This window comes from Lichenostomus cassidix, chromosome Z (genome assembly GCF_008360975.1).
Source record: "Lichenostomus cassidix isolate B80296 chromosome Z, HeHo_3.0, whole genome shotgun sequence".
NCBI lineage: Eukaryota > Metazoa > Chordata > Aves > Passeriformes > Meliphagidae > Lichenostomus > Lichenostomus cassidix.
In genome coordinates this window covers 23,514,293-23,534,098 of record NC_139511.1, presented here as the reverse complement: position 1 = coordinate 23,534,098, position 19,806 = coordinate 23,514,293, and the positions used below count along the sequence as shown (strand labels likewise).

At 44.9% G+C, this 19,806-nt stretch overlaps 1 protein-coding gene across 1 annotated transcript in view; it reads left to right on the top strand.

Annotated features, from left to right (window-relative positions):
• Nucleotides 1-225: 225 nt before the first annotated feature.
• Nucleotides 226-19,806, top strand: part of UGCG (UDP-glucose ceramide glucosyltransferase) — a 35,467-nt gene continuing 15,886 nt past the window's right edge. Inside the window, exon 1 of the mRNA XM_085043594.1 lies at nt 226-1,131. Coding sequence (XP_084899720.1) covers nt 521-1,131 — 611 coding nt within the window. The 5' untranslated portion in view covers nt 226-520. The remainder of the gene's footprint in view (nt 1,132-19,806) is intronic.

Sequence of the window (19,806 nt, the reverse complement as noted above, 5' to 3'; positions counted from 1 at the left end):
CACAGGTGCACACCTATGCTAGAAATAGCAATCCTGTCCTGCAGCATTCAACATCAACAAAAAAGTGTTCGGACTCAAAAGCAATGAAGAAAAATAGCAAAGGCCATGCCGCCCTCTATCACCCCCCTGTGCTAGATCTCAGAGGCATAGAACAGCTAGTGTTGGAAGGTGCCACTGGAGATCATCCAGTCCAAGCTCCCTGCCAAGGCAAGGTAACCCAGCGCAGGTGAACCAGGAACACGTGCAGGTGGGCTTTGAATGTCTCCAGAGACTCCATGACCTCCTTCGGTAGCCTCTTCCAGTGCTCTGCCTGTGTAAAGATGTTCCGTCTCACGTTGAGGGGAACTTGTTGTGATTTAGTTTATGGCCACTGCTCTCTGTCCTGTCGCTGGGCATCGCTGAAAAGAGTCTGGCACCTTGGTCTTGGCACCCGCCTTGGAGATATTTGTAAGCATTAATGAGATCCTCCCAGTCTCCTCCAGACTGAACAGGTCAGGCTCCCGCAGTCTCTCCTTCAGAGATGCCCGGCAACACCGGCAGCATCCGCCCGCCCCGCTCCCTACCTCTGTGGACAGGGGGCTGCGGTCTCCTCAGCGGCCAACAGCAAAGTTGGACTCCTCGGAGCCAGCGCCCCCGCCGCGCCCGCACCCCTCCCCGGCGGCCGGGCCGGGCGGGGAGCACCCGTACCCGCCTGCCGCCAGCACCGCGGCCCCGCGCCTCCCCGGGCGGCCCGAGGGGGACGGACCCAAGGTCAGGCGGCGGCGGCGGCGGCGGCGGGCGGGGGGCCGGGCCGGTAACGGATGTGCCCGCCCGCCCCGCCTCCTGCGCTGACAGAAAGGCGGCGGCGGCGGCTCTCGGTGCGCCAGCGGCTGCCGCGCGCAGGCCGGTGCGGAGCAGCAGCGGCGCCCCCAGAGCCGCTCCACAGCCCGCCCGCGGCAACCGCCGCCCCACCGCCCTCGGGCCGCCCGACACCCCGCCTCGCTCCGCTTCGCTCCGCCGCCGGCTCCTGCACGGGCCGCCGCGCCCCCCGGGGATGGCGGTGCTGGCCCTGGCTTCGGAGGGACTCGCCATCTTCGGGCTCATCCTCTTCGTCGTGCTCTGGCTCATGCACTTCATGTCCATCATCTACACGTAAGCGCCGGGGTGCGGGGGGATGGCGCCGGCGTTGTTCCGTCACCCACCCGCCATCGCGCCCGGAGCGCCCGGGCAGCGGGCCCCGTCCGCCGCACCGCCTCCGCCCCGGGCTGGCGGCTGCTCTGCCCTCGGGTGCCAGCCGGGGACCCGCCTGCCGCCCTCCGCCGTGCTTCCCGCGGACCCTCCGGGACACCCGGGCGTCGGGCTGGCCGTGCTTAGAGCACAGCTGGGTCCCTGCCGTCGGTCTTCGGCTAAAAACCGTCCTCTGGGTTTCTGCCTCCTCCTCTGTGCCGTGATCTTTGCTCGTTTGCCTTTAGTGCTGCTGGGCAAGGCTTGGGGCTCGTGTGCCGGTACACCTGTAAAGTGTAGCTTTCCCGGTGATAGTGGGAGACCAGCGTGCACAGGACTTAGCGATGTGCTGTGTGATGTTTGACTGTGCAACGGCTCTACGGCTGAGCAACTGAAGAGCACAGTACTCTGGCTGCCATAAGCACACTTATTTTTCGTACTGAGAAATAATGATAGTACTCGTGAAAACAAGTGTATATAGTGAGTCAGATCCTTCTAGGATAAGTCCGAGTAAGAATGCCTTCAGAGTTTGTGAGCAATGTTTGCATTTTAGTGACTGACAAAGCAGATAGAACCTGGTAGAGGAATTTTTTGTGGGTATGTGGAGAAAGGATTAAGAATGCGTCTCTGTAGATAGTTGTTTTGATCTCTAAAGTAAAAGGCCGTTCTTGCATCACTGCTAGGATTAGAAAATACCTGATTTTCTGTTTGCTTTCCTTGTGCTTATCTATTCTCCTTTCTTGCTGCTTTACTGCATCTGATAGGTACCTGTGATAAACCTCAGCCCTCGCTGAAAGCAAAGCTCACAGGTTGGAAAGGACCACAGTGGATCACCTGGTCCATCCATCCCTGTTCAACCAGGGTCATCCTAAAGGACATGGCACAGGACTGTGTCCAGACAGTTCTTGAATATCTCCAGACTTCACAACTTCTCTGGGCAGTCTGTTCCAATGCTCAGTCACCTGCACAGTAAAGAAATCTTTCCTCATGTTCAGGTGGAACTTCCTGTGCATCAGTTTCTGCCCATTGCCTCTTGTTCTATTGCTGGGCACCACTGAGAATGGCCTGGATCCATCCTCTTGACACCCTCCCTTCAGATACTCATAGACATTGGTGGGCACCCCTCTCAGTTTTCTCAAGGCTTAGCAGGCCCAGCCCAGCCTTTCCTCATACGAGAGATGCAGTCCCTTAAACCTCTTTGTCACCCTCTGCTGGACCTGCACCAGGAGCTCCATGTCTCTCTTGTGCTGAGGAGCCCAGAACTGGACACAGCATTCCAGGTGAGACCTCACTGGGGTGACTAGAGGGGCAGGATCACCTCCCTTGACCTGCTGGCAATGCTCTTCTGAATGCACTTGAGGATGTCACTGGCGTTCTTGGCCACCAGGGCACACTGCTGGTTCAGGGAGAGGTTGTTGTCCACCAGGATTACCAGGTCCTTTTCTGCAGAGCTGCTTTCCAGCAGGTTAACCCTTGGCCTGTGCTGGTGCCTGGGGTTGTTCCTTCTCAGGTGCAGGACCTGCATTTGCCTCTGCTGAATTTCAGGAGGTTCCTCCCAGCTTTGTGTTGTCAGTGGAATTGCTGAGGAGGCATCTGCCCCTTCATCCAAGTTGTTGACGGATAAGTTAAAGAAGATCAGGCACAGTATTGAACCTTGGGGGATACCACTAGGAACCACCACCAACTAGACCCTGTGCCACTGATTATGGTCCTCTGGGCACTGCTGTGCCCAGTTCTCAATCCACCTCACTCTTCACTCATGCAGTCCATACTTTCTGAATTGAATTCATGGATACCAAAGATTTGCTTCTACTTCCCTTGGTCTTAGTTGGCTTGTGGTTTTTTCTGTTTTGTTTTATTTTGTTTTGGTTTTTTCTTTTTAAATTTGAAATAATTTATAAACTCTAATAGCTTTATTTTTTTCTACTGTAGTTCAGTTACCCTTTGATCTTATACTCACCTGAATAATTAACTTCCTTCTTGAAAACTGCCTGTATGGGTTATCTTGGACACAGATGGTAGAATTTCAGTACTGGGGAGCAGGAAGGGTGCGTAGTGGGGGAAGAAACTACTTTGGGCATGGCTGATTTTGGTCAGCTTTAAAGCTGTTTAAGACAGTCCGTTTCATGCTTAAATCTCAACGTATCAGGTGAGCATGTGTGGTCCTGCTACTCATAAATCTTTAAGAATCAGTGACCACTGTAATGGGCAGGAGACCCAAATGGGGAAGATGTGTGAGAGGATGAACCAGTGGGGGAAGGATGAGGTATGGTAAGAGATGAGAGAAGAAAGAATAGGGAAGAGCTGGATGGAAGAGTACACTTTTGAGGAGTTGATGCCACAGGAGCTACCCCCTCAAAGGGACTGCCTCCTGTGGAGGTGACACACTGGAGCAGGGACACTCCTGAGTGCACTCTGGGCTGCAGGTGAGGTGCTCTGGAAGGGGCTGTAACCTGTGGGCAGCCCATGCTGGGGTAGAGATGCCCTGAGGGGCTGCAGCCCCATGGTTGACTCTCCCCTGAGGAGACTGCAGCCCATGGCAGGCCTGTACTGGGGCAGAGACTCTGCCAAAGGGATTGCAACCTGTACGTAAGTCACTCCTGAGCAGTTACACCATCTGCTAGAGCAGAGTAACAGTTTAAGACGCAGCCGCCAGTGGAGGAAAATGAGTAAGAAGTAAGGCGTGGCAGAAGAACCATTACGTGCTGACCCTTGCCTCCTGTGTTATCTTGCTGATGGCAATAATGGAGGGACTGAGTGTAAGGAGCCATGCAAATGAGCAGTTCAGATTGAAGGGTGAAGGTGAAAATGTCTGTGACCGAAGCAGAGCCTGGGGAAGGAGGACAAAAGGTACTTCCGTGAAAGTTAGTTTTTTTTGTCTTTTTTTCCTCAATACCCAAATTGATAATTAGTTGCCTTATATTGCCAGTAACGTAAATAGAATTGACTGAGTTCAGGCAGTTTTGCCTGTGGCGGGAATTGGTGGGGAGTGCAGGCAGCAGCTGGACCTGGTATGGCCTGGGTCTGGAGTATTTGCAGTAGTGCGAAATCTGGATGGAGCTGTATTTTTTGGCAATGGGAATTTGTGTTAACAGGTTGAAAACTTGCCCATTGTGAAGGGATGAGTAAGAACTGGGGTGACCCGGTCTCAGCCTATGAGGTGCCTGAAGAAAAGTCTGCTTCCAGCAGGGCACTGGAGTTACCATCTCAGCAGGGACAGAGCCAGGAGCTGTCTTTGACAGAGTAATAGGCTGATGGCAACAGGGGTATTTAGTGTTCGGTGCACAATGGTGGCCCATGGTTGGAGGAGAGCAGGCTGGTAGCACTGAGGCAACCAAACAGCAGACTGTTCTGGGTTCACAGGCTGTCATGGAGGAGCTGCCTTGGTTACTGTGATGTGGCAGATCTGAGGAAAAAGGACTGCAGTTCCCTATAGTATGACCACACAGCTGCCCTTCGAAGTGAAAACAAAGAAATGGTGGATACTAAAGCAGCCATCCCAGGGAACTGTCCTTGCAATGACTCTGGTGGTGCTGGGAAACTGTGGCTGATGGGATATAGCTGATGGCTGGAGAAGGCATTGTGCTGGTGAGTTTGGAGCCTGTGCCGCTTGTTAGCATTGCCCTATGCAAGAGAGGAGGGCTGGGGGTTGTCTAATGGAGTTGTATGTGGAGGAATGGCATGGTTCTGCAAGCAAGATACTCCTGTGAAGGGAAGGTGGAGTTGATCAACTGTATTTGCTTTGATTGCTGGAGCATATTTAGGGGGAAAGGGCCCCAGACTCAAGATGATGGTTAGTGCTATGCCTGAAAACTCTGGTGTCTGGACAGTGTTACTGGTGCCCTTCATCTCATAGAGGCTAGTTTTATCCTGGATGGCAGACACCGGTGGTACACTGCACCCTTTCCTAGACTCCTGAGATATGAAAGGGTCTTCACTTACGGACAGAAACTGCTTTTTATGTCAGTGGGAAGATCCAGTATTAGAATAGAATTAGGTGATACTTGGCATCCACTGAATAAGACATTTTACCTGTTACAGGAAGTAAAGAAGAAAGGTGAAACTAATTAGTCATCCTGTTTTCTCTTTTAAGACAGTATTGTTGGTTTAATTTTTTTAAGGTTATTGAGGTACTGCTTGTACTCAATCTGCACTGTATCTAGGTGTGGTGAGGTGGGAGGTCTCATCTGTGCCACTGGGGTACTAAGATAATGTTGTAACATCAGTAAAGCTGTTGTGGACTAGACAGTCATCGTTCTGTGGCTTCCCATTGGTATGTAAGAAGTTCGGTTTAGCAAAACACCTAGAACATGTGTGAATTAAGTAGGTAAATGGAGTTATTCAAGGAAGTACTTTTTTTTGTCTTGAAATGCTGTCAGTGGTTGTCGAGATTAAGGTCAAGACAATACTTTTTTGCATTGATTTATGCTGTAATTGCTTTCAAAATTGTAGGGTTTGGCTATCTAAGATGTGGTACAAATGTTCGGTTGAGGAAGAGTGTCTGTTCCATACTGCATTTGCAAAATCTGGTTCTTGCCACCTCTTTCCTCTACTTTGAATGGGTCTGAAACATAGAAACATGTAGTTTGGAAAAGACCTTCAAGATCATTGCTTCCAACCTTTGATCACTGTCTCATCAATTAAGCCTTAGCACTGAGTGCTCTGTCTAGTCATTTCTTGAACATCCCTGGGAATGGTCACTCCGCAACCTTCCTGGGCAGTCCGTTGCAATGCTTGACAGCCCTTTCTGTGAAGCAATTCTTCCTGATAGCCAACCTGAACTTCCCCTGGCACAGCTTGAAGCCATGTCCACTTGTCCTCTTAGTAGCTGCCTAGAAGAAGACTCTGACCCCCACCTGGCTAGACCTTCCTTTCAGAGAGTTGTAGACCTTACTATTCTCCTCTGAGCCTCCTTTTCTCCAGGCTGAACAACCCCAGCTCCCTCAGCTGCTTCTCACAGGACTTAATCTCTAGACCCTTCTTCATGCTCTGTTGCCCTTCTCTGGACACACTCTAGCACCTCAGTGTCTTCCTTGTGAGGGGCCCAAAATGGAGCACAGGATTCGAGGTGTGGCCTCACCAGTGCTGAGTACAGAGGGACAATCACTGCCCTGCTCCTGCTGACCACACTATTGCTGACACAAGCCAGGATCCCAGTTCGCCTTCTTGGCCTCGTGGACACATGGCTGGCTCGTGTTCAGGCAGGTGTTGATCAGGACCTCCAGATGCTTTTCCACTGTGCAGCTTTCCAGCTACTCTGCCCCCAGCCTGTAGCACTGTTTGGGGTTGTTTTGAACATAAGAACACAACCCAGCAGTTCATGACTTAAACCCAGATGGAAGTTAAGCAGCCACAGCAGCTCACTCACTTTCCCTCCACCACCTCACAATTGGTCCTGGCCTATCCATCCAGATCCCTCCCCAGAGCCTTCCTACCCTCCAGCAAATCAACACTCCTGGCCAGTGTCATGTTATTGTGAATGTACTGTGCACTTAATCCCACTGTCTGGGTTGCCAGAAAAGATATGAAAGGCGTTAGATAATGTTTAGTAACTCTCTTATGCTGTTCATTTGTCTTTTCCTGCTTTATTTATCTGGTCAAAAAATCTGAACTCATGTGAAGTCATGTTCTGGCTTTGAGTCTTCGTTGTTGTTGTCCCAGTTGTCAGTGGCAATTCTAATTATAGCACTTAATGGAAATCACTTTAAGGCAGCCACAATTTGTTGATGTTGAGGTTGCTCACTGTCTTGGTTCCCAGGTGTAAGTGGGAAGGGTAGCGTGTGTCGCTTAATTGATGAACATACTGCTGGTTTTACACAAATTATTTTTAAAATATTTTACGTGCAGTAGTCAATGAAGAAATAATGAATTCTGCATTTATATGGCATTCAGGTGTAACTTGGGCCTTGTCTGCTGAGTGAAAATCAAGACTTTTCAAAAACATATATGTGCAATAAAAAGCCCCAATGTAACTAAAAATAATTAATAGCCTTATTGTAGTGTGTATGGATACAAGGAGGAAATTCAGTTTGCGCAGATGCGTAAAGCTCAAGTTTCCTGAGTTACTTCTGCAACACTGGAGAACTTTCCAAACATGTCTTTCAAACCTAAACAAAACCACTACATGGCTGATGTTTAATTTCTGCTTTTTTTTTTTTTAATGTGAAGTCATTTTGATATTTTGGTTAATAATCTATTATTGCATACTAAACACTTCATTCTTAAGAAAATAGCAATTTTATTTCTCTTGGACCTGTTTGTCTTGTCAACCTTTTTTCTTTTTTTTTTTTTTTTTTCTGTTTGACCCTCTCTTGCTGTTGAGTCTGTAGTTTATGTCTGGGTTTATTCTGCTCTAATCTGTCTGCTTCTCTTTGTCATCTCATTTTTACCTTTTTGCTTGTTGGTGGGAGTGTCTCCTCTTTTTAAGACACTTCCTTATATTTTCCAGTGTCTGGCAGTAGGTTGGGTAAGGTAGCTGTTAAGAGCAGCAGTAGTTACTTAGCTTGCCATCATGAAGTTGCATTTTCTTTGGTTTTTGGAACGGCTTCAGACACATCTTGTTGCAGATGGGAGCCAGGCAGGTTGTAGTGTAAATCTAATTTCAAAAGCAATGTTTAGAGAGCTCTCCAGTTACTATCAAGTATTACCAGGCATAAGTGAACAAACATTTTGATAGACTCTGATGGAGATAATGCAAATACTCCTTTATGAGATGAGAGGTACCTTTGTCTCCTGTTTATGACCAAACTCAGAACTGCAAGGTGTGATTGTACTGGAGCTTCTCCAGGAAGTGGCTGGAAGACCTCTAGCACATGCAGAATGCCCTGTCTTCTTAGGTCTCTGACTGAAGTGAACCTTTATTCAGCTTGAGCAACTTACACTGAAATGTTTCATGCAGATTGTCTACCTCAAGGTGTATAGTGATGACAGGGGTGATGTAAAGTGTTGGTGACTTACAACAGATTGTCTGTGATCTTGTATGTATGGAGCAGGGAATGGAGCAAATTCATCATCTGATTAGCAGTGTCTTTTTGCAAAAATTCTTACAGAGTTAAGAGCAAGTAAAAAACATACTTAGGTGTTGAACCATAAACTGGGACAGTGGAGACACATGAAAAGTTGTGAAGTTGTCTGAGGCTTCTGTTTGATCTGAGGTGACATTTTATCTTTCTGCTTTTTCACTCAGTAACCCTATCTCCTATAATCTGTGCATTTATGATGGACCCTACTTTATGCAGAAACCCCAGGGTGTTTGCTGCAAGTGTTGCATTCATAGAACTTGATGGTTTTTTAGCGAGTGTATGACAATATTGCAGCAGAGGCAAATCTGAAAGAAAACTATGCAAAGATTAGAAGTTAACTACAGTTACTGGGGAGGAACACAGACAAAATGTTAGGGTATGGGAATGCAGAAGTCAGAATAAACAGAATATCTGGAGTTGGAAGGGACCCACAAGGATCATAGAAGTCTAGCTCCTCTCCCTGCAGAGGACAGCCCCAGGAGTCACACCATGTGCCTGAGAGGTTTGTCCAAAAACTTGTGGCAGACTTGATGCTTTGACCACTTCCTTGGGGAACCTGTTTCTAATATCCAGCCTAAACATTCCATGACCTTTAGGTCATTCCTTTGAGTCTTGTCACTGATCACCACAGAGAAGAGTGTCTGCCCCTTGTCTTCCCCTCACGAGGAAGTGGTAACTGCAGTGAGGTCTCTGCTCAGTCTACCTTCCTCCAGGCTGAACAAACCAAGTCACCTCAGCTGCTCCTTGTACAGCTTCTCCTTAAGGCCCTCCATGATCTTGGTTGCCCTCCTTTGGATATAAACCTCTAATAGCTTTATATCTTTCCATTTTTTTTTTTCAATATTGTGGTGCCCAAAACTGCACACAGGACTTGAGGGCACCAGTGACGAGCAGAGTGGGACAATCACCTCTAATAACTTAGAGGCGAAAGTCATATTTTTTCAGCACAGTGAAGGAAATTGGGTTGCTTCAGGCTGCAAATGCCAGTCGAAGGTTAAGTTCCATCCCTTACCTGAAGCTGAAACAAATTTTCACAGTTTGCTGTATGCACTGTGCATTGATATGATAATGATAGCTTGTGATAGAAGATGGAAGATATTTGAAGGAATGCTAAATTTGAGATGCACAAAATCAATAAGTGTCAATGATTGCTGGGGCCAGTAGCGTTTGACATCTTCATTAATGACATGGATTATGTGACATCATCAGCAAGTTTGCTGATGGTACAGAACTGGAAGGAGTGGCTAATAAACTAGATGAGTTTGCTGATGTTCAGAGAGACCCAGACAGGATGAAGAAATGGTCTGACAGGAAGCTAATGAAGCTTAACCAAGGAAAATGCCATGTCCTGCACCTGGCAGCAGTAACTCCATGTATCAGCCCAGGCTGGGGACTAACAAGCTTGAAAGCAGCTTGTCAGAAAAGGACCTGTGTGCTGAATGGTCCCAGTTTGATTATTAACAGCAAGGTGCTTTCGGCAGAGAAAGCCAGCAGTATCCCTGCTTCATTGTTACTAGGTTGAGGAAGGTAATCCTTCTGTTCCACGCAGCACCAGATAGGCTATGTCTGGAGTGCTGAGCACAGTTTTGGTCTCTCCAGTATGAGTCATGGGTATGCTGGAGCCCTCTGGTTTAGGGCTACAGAGATGATGGTGGGACTACAGCATCTGACACACAAGGAGGGGCTGAGAGCTGGAACTCTGCCTGGAGAAGTTTCAGGGGGATCCCATTAATGTGTGTGAATATGTGATTGTTTGGGGACTGAAGGATGTGAGGTCCACAGTTCATCTCAGTGGTGCCTAGTGACGAGATGAAAACCAACAAGGACAAACTCAAATGAAAGTCTGTAATTTTAAGGCAAAGAAGACACCCATAGCTGAACATTGAAACAGGCTTTCTAAAGAGCTTATGGAGGCTCCATCCTTGGAGACAGGAAAAACTGGCTGGTCCTTAGCAACCTAATCGAGTTACCCCTCCTTAGAGCCAAGCATTGGGAGTAGCTGATCTCCAGAGATGCCTTCCAACCTCCGCTGTACTGTGATTTTTCTGTGAAAGATGACACTGAGGCAGCTTTCTGGACCATTACAGAGCAGTAGACTAAGGAGGAGGTTGTGTGGAGGCTGTAAGTTTTTATTTTAAACAAGTTGAAGTTCACCTGACACCATGTACTCAGTAAGGCTTAAATTTAGGTAATCTTTATGGAAAGACATACCTGAAAAAAACAGGAGTTAATTTTTTATATATTAAAATTGTGGTTGAATGAGTTTCTGTATTACAAGCTTGATAAATGGGGAAAGCAAAACAGTGGAGGACCAGAAATCTGAGAGGGGTAACAATGTGGAAGAAAGCCCATGATGTTGAAGGCAGTTAGACCCAGGCTATTTTTTAATAGTGAGTCAGGAGGATAAGACACAGACTGTAAATGTTATGATGTTAGTGGCCCTGGATGATTTACCAGAATGCATAAAACCTAAGCCTAGATTAAAGACTTTCTAGTGTACATTTAAAGGACAGGAATCATGGCAGTCTGGGTGGTGTACTTATATTGAAAAGAAGGAAGATAGATGTGTTTTGATTTTAAAGCCCACTTGTCACATCTCTTGGAATGGTTTGTGTGGAAGGGAGGGATAGAAAGCTTTAACATTTGGAGTATGTAATATGGAAATGAAACGGGTTAGCTTAGTGGAGCTCATATAGGGCAAAAAAAGCATCCAGCTTTGTATGTCAACTGGAGTAGAAGAGGCTGAAAAGGGGGATGAGGAAAAACCATAATATTTCTGTCAGCTTTTGTCAGGATATGAAGATTTCAAAGAAGTTTAAAGAAGTTAAGGCTTTATCTGAACTGTTTCCATAAAAGCATGATTTTTGATTAAAGTTCGTGAGTAGAGTGGTAGATGATAAATGTCTCCAAAAATTGAAATCTAAAATGTCTGTCCTAGCTGCTCCATGACATGCTGAGCATATAACTGGTTTTACTGGTTTACCAGAGCACCCTTCAGTATTTGTGTTCATCACTCCCTGAGAATTGCATAATGCCAAATAGTGGTGTCAGCATTCACTAGGATTTTTACATTGTTTTTTAACTAGGAGTCTGTGGTTTTGACACACTTAATATTGGTTTTACATTTTACTGAAGACTGTGGTTTAAAAGAAATTATTGGTTACTTTATTGTGAGAGATGTTTTCCCATAGACCAAAAAAACAATTTTCATTTTGCTAATTGCAAGGTGAATAGTCTTGCATTTTCTAAAATCCATTATTTTTAATAGCAGTTGCTGAGGACCTAGGTAAGACTGTATCTTCTCATAATTGGCCTGGGTGAATTCATTCCTTGAATAAATTTCAGTTTCAGTATGTATAAAGGAAGTCTTACACTGTCCTTTGGTCAACTTTGATTAAAAAATACTCTTACAAGTGTAAATAAACATAGAAGGCTGAAGTGATGCGTTGTACTAAATGAAAGATTAGGAGATTAGGACTTTCTTGCCAGTGCTGCTTGCAACACTTTGCTTAGGAATGGTTTTATTCTTTAAAGCAGTTTTTTTTACACCCGGTGGGTGCTTCTAGTGGACCAATCTGTTTCCATTAAAGCATCAGGATAATGAACATGGTATCTTTGCCAGTTTGTGCTGGTAATTAGTTTGTTCTGGTTTAGACCACTTGAGTTCCACTCTTCAGAAATACTGCTTGGATTTGTCAACAATACAGTCCATGAGGAGGAATCTGTAAATGAAATCAACCATTCACTTTTCTGTTGTTCGCAACTGTCCTATTCTTACTTAGCACTCAGCTTTATCTTAATACAATTTGCTCGTGTTGTAATGATTTCCCAGGTGACTGCTGCTTTGGTTCGATATTGAGTAGTATGCTACACCTTATTTTATGAAGCAGAAAAATCATTTGTCTGGTCATACACACATACATATTATGAAAATATTCAGGCTGATGAAGATCAGGTATTGGTCAATGTACTGAGCTGTTGTGGAGCAGATATCCCAAGTGCTTTATACTGAAATACTTTGAGTTAAAAATTGACTTAAAATTGGGTTCAGAATTTTTACCACACTTCCTTTTAAGCATTTTTAAAGAGGTGATACGTGTTTTATAGTACCCTTTTCAAGAAGACTCTTTTGTGCAGATTATATGGTGGTGAGGGCGGTACAGTTTTTTGACAGTATGAACCAGATATTGTGGGTTTTTGGAGACATAAGGCAGGTAAAATTTGCTGAGTTAACTTTTCTGGTTCGTATCTGTTGGAAATAAAAAAAATTAAAAATTGCTCTTCTGAAATGCAGTCAAACATGAATGTAGAAGAAGTGTTATTTCAACATCTTCTTTCAAACCTTTTTTTTGGTAGTTTTTATATAATTTGCTTTCTTCAGTTTCTGATGTTTCTTATAGGAGACTTATTCAAGCTTTCCCAAGGCATTTGCAGCATGAGGGCACTTACACTCTCACTGACAGTTGTGTAGACCAGACAAAGCTTAGTGCTTTTTTTATTACCCCAGCTGTGGGTGGTATGGCCCTGGACTGTGTGTTCAGACTTCTGTGAATTGATGTTTGAGTGTCTTTTTCAGCAGTGTGCTGTTTTGTACTCTGGAAACACTTGTTGCTGAGTTAATGAAATAAAAATCAGCCTGTCATACACTGTCACAAAGAAAAATGTTGGCATGGTACCTGCCTTATGGTTTGTTAATATAGTTTCTGGTTAGCCATTAATATGATTCTGTTGCTGCCAGTTAACTGTTTTGAAATTTTAAGGGAAAAGAAACTCGGAAAAGCTGCACAAAAGAAGCAGCCTGGTGTCTGTAGGAAGCACATTATGTAATGTTTGGTGAATTATGTTATCATTTAAGCTTGTGCCTTATGAAATAATTGGGGCTGAGCTAGTTCAGTCTTAACAGATTTTCAAAATAAAAGTCAGAAAACCAAATTGAATAGAGTCTCACAATAAAATTGTTCTAATGCTTTGTGTTTTAGGAGCTCACACACTTAACATTGATGGGCTGATCCTGTGCTAAAAGCTGTGTGCTGTGGTTGGTTTATCTGGCCCAGAGTTACGGCCATCCCCTGGAGATGGTTTCATAAAAAAAACACAAATTGTGTTGGATGCAGCAGTTCTCTGAACTTGCGTGATGTTTGTTGTAAGGAGAATCGATCAAAAGCATTTCTGTTTCAATGCCTTAGTGAATCTTGATTTGATGCCCAAGGGGATAATCCAAATCTCCTCCAACTGCTACACCTTTCTACACATTTCTGCTGTTCTAATCTATCTTTACTGAGCATGTGCCTACGTGGTGACTCAGATCAGCAAGCGAGTTTTTTCTGTGGGGTAGTTCCCTGTTTGATCAGCAGGCTGATCCAATTTATCTTGTGGTGCTGACTGTTTTATAGCCACAAGTGGGCTGAGGGTGTGGGAAAGCAGAAACAGGGAATAAATTGCTATTTTGATGGCAGACTGCAGATAGACTACAAGGAAAAACTGTGTGTTCATTTTAATACTTTGCATGATCCAGTAATGGACGTGTTGTAGGCAGCTTGCCGTGTCTTTAAGCCTTCTTCATTTCAGCTTGCTAACTTGTAAACTAGCTAAGATTTGGCCAGTAAAAGGGTTCCCATTGCTTCAGGTTTAGCCACAGGCTGTTGTACGGGAGCCTGTTTGTTTCTCCTTTCATGCTGTGGAACTGGGAGGGGAGTAGGAGAGGAAGTGTTTGCTCGCTTTAGGTTGAGGTCTCTAGTGTTTGCTCTTTCTTAGTCCTGAAAGATAAGCTCAGGGTTTTTTCTACTTAAAACTGTAAAGTGTATTTGAAAGCATTTTTAATTCCCACTGTTTCCCACCATTGCCCCCACCCCATTTTAGAAAGGACTATCTAGTTGTAGATTGCATCTACTGAATGTCAGATTGTGGTAATACTTGGAAAATGCTGGTTAAATTTTAAATGTGAAATGACAAATAGCACTAAATAGGACTTTTACTTTTCTGCATTGTAAGATTTTTTTTGTCCTTATTCATAGCCACTAATTGAACTCCTACTTTCCAGAACTGAAAAAGCAAGTTGATGTTGGTTTTTTAGAACACTCACATTCTGAAGAGCAGTGATCACAATCTAGGTTCTTTCTTGATCAGTTCCAGTTCAACACCTTTAATTTGACCCTTTATTTTTTTTTGAGGAAAAATTTTGACTCTTGGTGGTTTTGGGCTTGTTTTAAAGTTTTAAGTTATCTCCTTTTTTTTTTTATCCTTTCCCTTTCTCACCACTACCCATTGTGATTCCAATGCATTACACTGTAAGATCCTTTTAATTTTGTCTGTGGAGGTATATGTAGTACAGGAGAAAATATGCATTGAAAGAGATTGAAATGTTTTATTTGCCATGTATGTTCAGTTGACATGTGACAAAGCACAATTGCAGCATGCTTTTCAACATAAACTCCTAGTATGCAAAATGCAGGGTCATAATTTTTTTTTTGTTTTCAGTGGTTTTACAGGCATGCAGAAACCTGTGACTGTTTCTCTGCTGGCAGACAGCCACAAGAAGGCTCTACTACAAAGTACACACCTGAATTGTACCTACCATGTTCTTCTTTCAGACTCATCTACTTGCCTCCATCTCTGGACATTTTATCAAGGCCAAGTGACATTTAAATGTTTTTCATTACATTAGGGTTTCCCCTTGGGTACTTTCCTGTTGTCCTCAATCGTATATTTCTGCTCCTCTCTTTTGTTGTATCTGACAGTTGTGTAACTATTAGGTTGGTGAGGGCTAGATTGACTTGCCATGTGTCCATAAGACTGTTGAATCGGATGTGAGCAGGTGACAAAAGTGGAGAATGGGAAGGACAGCCAGAGAGCAGTGACTGACCGGTGCAATGGTTTGACCCAGTGCTAGTAGCCAAGCATATTTCTACAGGCTGTTGTCTTCCTTTCAGTCAAAAGAGGCAGAAGAGTTGTATGCCTTAAGTATTTACTTCAAGAATCACTTGTGAACACTGGCAGTGTTTTCTATTACTAATTAACTTGAGTTAGCTGTTTCTGGCAGATAAGGAGCAACTTACAAGGGAGTGAATGCTGTGAAGGAAAATCGGTGTTGAGTTGGTTGTGGAATAGTTGTTAGGGGCTTGACCCAAATCTATGGTCAGCTCAGCTCTTCTGGAAGCCCACTGAAGCATGAGAGGGAAGGAGACCCTATTCCTGCACTTCTCCTGTGATCTTGGCAGTGCATTCAGAGCCTTGTTGAACATGCTCTGGAGCTCTGTGTAGCTTTCCGTAAGGTGACTGAACTTTAATTTGGCAGAATACAGTTTGAAGTGGAAGAAAACAAAAGCCAGATTTGGCTTCCAGTGGAGTGAGTGACTTGAAGCAGGATTGTATGGGCATCAGTATTGGCACAGTGTCTTGTTTGGCTGGTATTGATGGCAGCACAGGAGAAGGATTACTGGGGGACCTTTGCTGTCTGTGAAGCTGCATGATCATCTTGCTGCATCCTTTCAAGCTTGCTAGGTTAAACTGATGAAATTCTAATATTACATGTTGAGTAATAGTTGTGTGGTGGTTTGTGTATCTCAGCTGGTCCGCTGTGGGATCAGACAAATGTCAGCACAGGACATCCCAAAAAAAGAGGAGAAAGGAGGAAGGAGGGAGTGCCTCTGAGCAGTAGCCTGCAGTTAAACTGGTTCAGCTACATTATAAAGCTCCTCTCAAGGGGAAGAAGGGTTCAAAACAAGATCAAGGTGTTTAATTCTTGCTTTAAGATTAATTCTCTCAGTTTACTAAGAGACCACAGGTGATACTGGGGTTTTTGTTTGACCTGTCTTTCAGTTTTTAAATATTTCTGACATCTAGGAGGTCCCTAAAAAGGAGTAATAGTGTAGTAGGCCTCCCCAGTAATGGAACAGTAGTATGTCTGTGTGCTTATATCTGGGTAGAGAAGTTATTATCAAGTACTTATATTAAATAAGTACTTGATAATAATGTGTTATTCAGCCTTACTTATATCATTACAGAGTCGTTTAGTGTTTCTCTGCCTCCATGTTTTGCTTCCTGATGGGATTTGCTACAGCTATGACAATGGCTGCTTTTACAGACCCCTTCCTTCCCACCTTCATATGCAAACAAAAACCTGCACATATATTTTTAATATACAAAATGTAATTATATTTATTTACATATTATCTAATATTATCTATAGAAAAGTCTTATTCACATAGGAAACATAGCAAAATATAGAATCACAGAATACTTTAGGTTGGAAAAGCTCTCCAAGATCATCAAGTCCAACTGTTAACTGAACACTGCCATGTCCACCACTAAACCATGGCCTTAAGTACCTTATCTGCGCCTCTTTAAGTGCCTTATCTACACATCTTTTAATTATCTCCAGGTTTGGTGACACCTCCACTTCCTTGGACAGCCCATTCCAATGCTTCCTAAGACTTTTGAGGAAGACATTTTTCCTAATGGTCAACCTAAACCTCCCCTGGTGTTGCAACTTGAGCCCATTCCCTGTCTTGTCACTTGTTACTTGGGACCAGAGACTGACCTTCACCTGCCTACAGCCTCCTTTGAGGGAGTTGTACAGTGTGGTAAGGTCACCCCGAGCTTTCTTTTCTCCAGGATGAGCACCCTCAGCTGCCTCAGTCTCTTCTCATCAGACTTGTGCTCCAGCTCCTTCCCCAGCTCCTTGCTCTTCTCTGGACACACTGCAGCACCTTTGTTCTTCTTGCAGTGAGGGGCCCAAAACTGAGCACAACATTCGAGGCACAGCCTCACCAGTGCTGAGTACGGAGAGACAGTCACTGTCCTGGTCCTGCTGCACACGCTATTGATGATATATGCCAGCATGCCATTGTCCTTCTGGGCCATCTTGGCACACTCTTAGCTTATGCTCAGCTGCTTTCGATCAGCACTCCCAGGTCCTTTACCTCTGGGCTGATTTCCAGCCACTGCTTCCCCAGCCTGCAGCTCTGCACAGGGTTGTTGTGACCCAAGTGCAGGACCAGGCACTTGGGCTTGTTTAACCTCACACAATTGGCCTCAGCCCACCAATCCATCCTGTGCAGATGCTTCTGCAGAGCCTTTCTGCCCTCCAACAGATCAGCTTGATGTCATCTGCAAACTGACTGAGAGTGCACTCGATCCCCTCATCCCAATTACTGATAAAGATATTAAACAGGACTGGACACAATACTGACCCCTGGGGAGCACCACTGCTGACTGGACACTAATTGGATTGAACTCCATTCCCACCATTCTCTGGGCCTGGCCATCCAGCCAGTTCTTAACCCAGCAAGGAGTGCACCTGTCTGAGACATGGGAAGCTAGTTTCTCCAGGACAGTGCTGTGGGAAATGTTGTTAAAGGCTTTACTGAAGTCCAGGTAGACAGCAGCCATAGCTCTTTCCTCATCTACCAAGTGGGTCACCTTGTTGTAGAAGGTGATCAGGTTGGTCAAGCAGGACCTCCCTTTCCCAGACCCATGCTGATGCTCTGGTTGTCCTGTACATGCCATATGATGACATTCAAGATGATCTGCATCATGACCTTCCCCAGCACTGAGGTCAGGCTGACAGGCATGTAATTCCTGAGATCATCTTTCCAAGGAGGAGTTGTTAGCTAGCCTCCAGTAAAGTGGGACTTCAGTCATTAGCCAGGACTGCTGGTAAGTGATGGAAAGAGGCTTGGTGAGCACTTCCATGACCTCACTCAGTAGCCTTGCGTCCATCCCATCCAGCCCCAGACACTTGTGTGTCTTAAGTGGTATAGCAGGTCACAAATTTTGTACCAGATTATGGAACATTCTTCTCCCTTCATTCTGCTCCCTGTTCCTTTCTTCCCACTCAGGGGCCTTGTTACCTGGCGAACAACTGGTCTTATTATTAGAAACTGAAACAAAGAATACAGTATCTCAGCCTTTCCATGTAATTTTTCACTATGCTTCTGCATCCAATAAAGGATGTAGGTTCTCCTTAGCTCTTCTCTTGTTGCTGATGTGTTTATATATACATTTTTGTTGTCTTCTACAGCAGTAGGGACATCAAGTTCTACTTTTGTTTTGGCCCATCTAGTTTTCTCCTGGAGTAACTTAATGACACCAGAGCTGCCTGCCCCTTCTTTCAAGGGTCATAAACTCTCCTTTTCTTCCTTTGTTCCAGCCAAAGCTCTTTCTTCAGCCAGGTTGCTCATCTTTTCTGCCTTGTCTTTGTCACATGGTGATGGCCTGCTGACTGTGCCTTTAGGTTGTCCTTCTTGGAGAATGTCAGGATGTCCTCCCAAGGTACTGTGTCGAACAGTGTCCTAAACAGGCCAAAGTCTGTCCTCTGGAAGTCCTAGGTGCCAGTTCTGCTGACCGTTCTTACTTTTCCAAGAATTGGAGACTGTCATTTTGTGATAACTGAGCCCCAGGCAGCCTTCAACCATCCCATCACTCACCAGTCCTCAGTCCTCAAATCACAAACAAAAGGTCCAGTGAGTGTCCCCCGTAAGCTCACTCAGCTTCCTGACATGTTTGGTATGTTCCATACGCTGCAGGAACCTCCTAAACAGTTTCCTCTCTGCTGTATTGTATTTCCAGCTGACTTCTGTTAAATTTATGTGCCCCATGAGAACAAGGGCTAATGATTATGGGACTTCTCCCAGCTCCTTGCAGAATATTTCACTTGTCTCTTCATCCTGGTTGGGTGGTCCATAAGCAGCTCCCACCAGGCTTTCTGTCTGGTAGGTCTCTTACCCTGATTCCTGTCCATAAACACTTAACCCTATCATAACCATCATTAAACCTTGGACAGCCAAAACAGTACCTGACATAATGGCTACATCATCTCTTTCCTTCCTTATCAACCTTTTGAAGAGTTTATAGCAATCTGTTGTAGCATTTGAGTTGTGCTAGTCATCCCTCCATTCTTTCATAGCTGTGTCATGGTTTTCCAGCTGCATGATGGCTTTCAGCTCCTCCTGTGTGTGCCCTATGCTTCATGTGTCAGTGTGGATGCACTTCAGCTGGACAATTAATCCTGCCACCTTTTTTTGGAGGAACGTTTTCCTGTCTGACAGTTTTCGGACACTTTTGTGGTTTCTAGGACATCAGTAACCCTTGTGTCTTTGCTGCCAGATGTATCTCAATCCCCTGCCTCCTCTGAGTTGGCAGACTGAAGGACCTCACTAGCACACTGTCCCTCAAATACTGACATGTTCCCAGCCTTATCTGTACCGTGCCTGATTTTTATCCCTTCCCCCTTAAATCTAGTTTAAAGCTCTTACAATGAACCCTGCTAACACCTATGCAAAAATCCTTTTCTGCTCATTGGGACAGGTAATACCCTCTCTGCTGCCAGCAGGCCATGGCATCATGTAAACCAACCATGGATCAAGAAACACACAATTCTGCTGGTGACATCAGTTACACAGCCAGGTGTTATATCCTGCTTGGTCTTCTGTGCCGTTCTTTTTCACATCCTTCTTTGCAACTGGAAGGGTAGAGGAGAAACTATTTGTGTTCCTGATCCCTTAACCAGTTGTCCCAAGGGCATTATTATGCATACATTATTTTACATAAAGAAGTGTTATCTCTGTATACAAAGTGTTCA